This window comes from Limulus polyphemus, unplaced genomic scaffold, assembly GCF_000517525.1.
Source record: "Limulus polyphemus unplaced genomic scaffold, Limulus_polyphemus-2.1.2 Scaffold846, whole genome shotgun sequence".
Taxonomy (NCBI): Eukaryota; Metazoa; Arthropoda; class Merostomata; order Xiphosura; family Limulidae; genus Limulus; species Limulus polyphemus.
Window position 1 is genome coordinate 387827 of NW_013666456.1, and position 4187 is coordinate 392013.

The following is a 4187-nucleotide window of genomic DNA, read 5'->3' on the forward strand; positions in this document are numbered from 1 at the left end:
AACCACCTGGCCATGCCGGACCGATATCAGAAAGTTCAGAAACTGCAAGAAATTTTCATGCAAGAGTTATATTCATTATAACGTTAGATTTTCCGATCTTAATGTTTTAAACAAAATGAGAGAAAGCTCCTCAATTTTCCTTTATTTTTAACGTTCAATTCTCATTAAGAACGTTTTATTATAAATCCGTGATAATCACTTTGTTACAAATGGGCGCTTTGCCTTTTACCCTTTTAAAAATACGAAGCTTTTACCGAACATTATATTGACTTATCGGGAACAAATAACTAAGTACAGTGATCGAAGATGTCCAGAATAAGACTTACTTGTTCTTTAGATGTTGGTTCTTTCTTTAGTAAGTCGACCATTAAAATCCTGTCTACACACTGCATTACGACCTGGAAATATAAAAGCCATAAAATAATATTAAGAATATTCCAATATAACACATACATCTATCTATCAGTAACACGTATAGCAATAATATTGTTTTACTATTTTTTCAACGGTTTATTGTTTGAAATGATTAAGCTAGTGAAGATACTGTAATTACGGATCTACACAAATTTAAAACTGTTTTCGTGAGATTTATATATATATATATATGTGTCCAAAGAAATAGAGGTAAACTTTAGGCTTGAGGCACACATTATTAGGTGTTTGGATTGTATAGTGTTTAACAAAATTTCACAAAAGTCAATTATATATTATTAGTTTGAAAGAAGAGATTAATTCTGAGGCGTCTAGAACGTGAAATATTTTGAAAATGTACAAACACACGCATTTTAATGCATGCACAAATTATATTTCTGGTCTTCTGCTGAGCGCGTCGATAGGTTATTGTTCCGTGACGTGGATCGAAGAAAAACATTTAAAGTTACAGCACATGACTAGAAACTGAACAAGAAAAATATGACAAATGCAGGCAATCTGATTATTGAAAAAGACACACTCCTTTATGAAGTATCATTTTAGTGTGAGTGATTACCTATAATCGACCTGTCTTAGCTTATGAGAGCTGATGTAGTCCGAAAATGCCGTTCTCAGCTGGTCACGTATAGTGTATGTTATTCAATAAGAGGAAATCTTTTTTCATATTACCACAAATTTTAAACCCAAAAGTTTATTCTAATTGCAAATATTTGTTCGGTTTGGTACGGTAAAAAGGTGTGTATTAATAAAGTTCCACCTAGACACTTCTAGACACGTATAGAATTATTTGAATATCCTTACCCATCAAAGACCTAGCTCAGATACTGGACAGCTGATGTAGTTTGAAACTGCAGTTGTTACCTGAGTATGGTGCTGTTTATTCGAAACGACCAAATATTATCATTTTATCACAAAATAATGCGGTCGCTTGTTTAATGTTAAGACTACTGAGTTCAGTAAATTGAACAATAATCTTAAAAACTCGAGAGATTATTGTTAACGTGAGAATATCTAGTAAAATAATTAAAAACAATTCACTGTAATCTCCTCATTAAATCCTAAACTGCATATAGTAAATAAGCTGGGTTTTAATTGAGATGGGTTCAGAAAGAACTGAGATTTATTAGTTTGTCTTGTTAGTCTAATAGAATGGTGAAAAAAGTGGGTTTTGTGTTAAAAGCACCAAACATGGCTTACTGAACATATCGGTTATGTTGTTTTTTTCCCAAAGATGACCATAGTCAAAATGGCATCCACGTGCTCTAATTTTATGTATGAGCAGCTTACTTGTCCTCGTAAATCAGATATTAGTCATTTTCAAACTTATTTGGTATTCGGAACTAGATTTTTGAAGTGTAAAATTGTTTTTTTATCTATTATGTTTATCTTTTTTCGATGCTTTGCTCTAGTTGTAGCTGCAGAATATCGCAGAAAATATTAAAAATTCGAAAATGTAAAACAAAAAAGTGTTAGCTAATAAATCAAACACGCCAGGATTCTCACATATATTGAGCTTATTAGACTAGTCATAATGCATATTATGGCAAGAAACATTCTAAGATCAATCATTAAGATTGGTGTAGGATGTCAAACGCTGGAAAGCAATATCATACGTTTCTAATCCCACTCAGAATAAATTTCCTAGATGAAAGAAGTGACATTGAAGAAACGAAACTCTACAGCTTCATAAAGCGAAGTAGCATGATAATACAGGAACAAATCCAGAAATGTAAAGAAAGGAAGAGCAAAGTAACGAAGAAGTGCTGATGTTGAACAACGTAATATCTCAAACAAAAGTAGAAGAAGTTGGTGCACCTACAAATACACAGCCTTGGATGATATCCACGAAGATTCTACCTTCAGTATGGAAAGAAGAGTTTGTAAATGTACCCTAGACATGCAAGATACTGCACTGTTTATTAAGCTAAGTGCTGGAGATTCGATATCACAGGAAACGGTTTAGTATTCGAAGTGTTTGATTGTATTTTACAATAAAACTAGTCGATTGCCTTCTTATACTGTCATAGAAAACACATACAAAACATTACACTTGCTGAACTAGTAGCATATATATAGAGGACGCATGTGCAGATACTCGTGTAGTTCCAGTGTTTAAGTTGGCTATACACGTCTCGTCTCAAACAGTTAGAAGCGGATACGTCTGGTCAAGTTCATACTACAGACTTAAGAAACGACTTTTTGCAGCCATCACTGAATAAACAAGTACGCGAACAGGATCGAGATGTATTTTCAGTGTTCACTAAAGACATTGGACATGCACTCAAACAAGTACGTTTTACAAGACTTGGATGATGAAGCTATGACCATTTCACAAGCAGCAAAATTTCTTTATAGGAATATGTTCAACCTGGTTTGTCTTCAATGGAACGCTTGAAAAGCATTGTCAACAGGCATCTGTGCCTCAGTCTCTGATAACATTAGTAAGGATAATACTAGGTGGTCCTAATATCCAAACTGAATCAAATAATTTGATTTAATCTCAGGCTACATTAAGCATCTCGCTGTTTGTGCAGTTCAGTTGTGAAATTTGTCGCCGCAGTGGATCTACAATAGCTTTCTTTTCGATAGATCGTAAACCATCACTTCCTACACATTTAGGACTAATGATAGATACAGAAACGAGGAAAGATGGTTTTATTGATAAGCTGTAGAACCATGTATTGTCTGTTTGCTATGATAGAATAATGAATCTATGCACTGTAATGGGAAACTATGTGTGTTTTTAAACCAAAAATGGAGGTATGCCCAAAGAAACTTCGTCCTGGCGTATTTACAATAACTACTGTGGACAATATCGACCACAATATAAGTTCATATCCTACCAAAATATTTCTACATGGGATGATTATAGCTTTATGTCAACACAAAACATCAGAATTTATTGGAGAAATTACAGTATTTGATACCATATCATCAAACAAAGAACTTAGAACTTTTACCAGAAGCATACATTAGTACATTAGTGTTCCACCTTTTGTTCTTCCAAGACAAGACTCAGAAGTATCTCCTGTTGAGGACCTGCTTGTTAGTAGCTGCTAGCAAATTCCTGCAAGTTTGCAAACAAGATATATCTAACATTCATTTCACAAGTGTAAGTGATAGGATCTTCACTTTATTACACTATGTTCCAATACTAAAACAGCGCTTATACCGTTTTTATTCATTCTAAAAAAATAATTTTTGGCAGCCATCTTAAAAAGTTCAACCATTTTTTTAAACGTTGCTCTACAGTTTAAATTATACTTGATACACGCAGTGCGCTTTCATTTGCCTCATTTGGTGTAACATTAATACAAAAAAGGTCAATATCTGATAAAAATTGAAAAGTTTGTATATTTTAAACACCATTGGTGGCCATCGTGAAAATGAATTTGTCTATTTTGTTTTTGTTTTTGTCTCTCAAGTGGATCTATATCCATAATTCTTTAGTGTGTCATATATAATAATCATGACATGCTTGATGCTTTTACCACTAAATCTACAATTCCTTCAAAATATTCATCATTCCACTGGACTATGATTTCCCTGACCTCACTACCTTACATCATAGTTAGAGTATAAATTTTTCTCGATTTTTTTTAAACAAACCTGTTCAACACTGAAAACTTACTATATTAAAAACTTATTTCAGTTTTTTTTTATTTTGTTTTAATCAAAAACCAGTATTGTATGTAAGTTCATTACCTTTGAATGTCGTATTCCATTACATTTTTTGTATTTGTATTTGTATTTGT

General features: G+C 32.9%; 1 protein-coding gene across 3 annotated transcripts in view; it reads right to left on the minus strand.

Annotated features, from left to right (window-relative positions):
- The window catches only part of LOC111086101 (adhesion G protein-coupled receptor L4-like), a 39342-nt gene that overhangs the window by 25200 nt on the left and 9955 nt on the right, over positions 1–4187 (minus strand). For all 3 annotated transcript variants that reach the window (XM_022387641.1, XM_022387640.1, XM_022387639.1), the window contains one exon: positions 327–398. In XM_022387641.1, coding sequence (XP_022243349.1) covers positions 327–398 — 72 coding nt within the window. The remainder of the gene's footprint in view (positions 1–326; positions 399–4187) is intronic.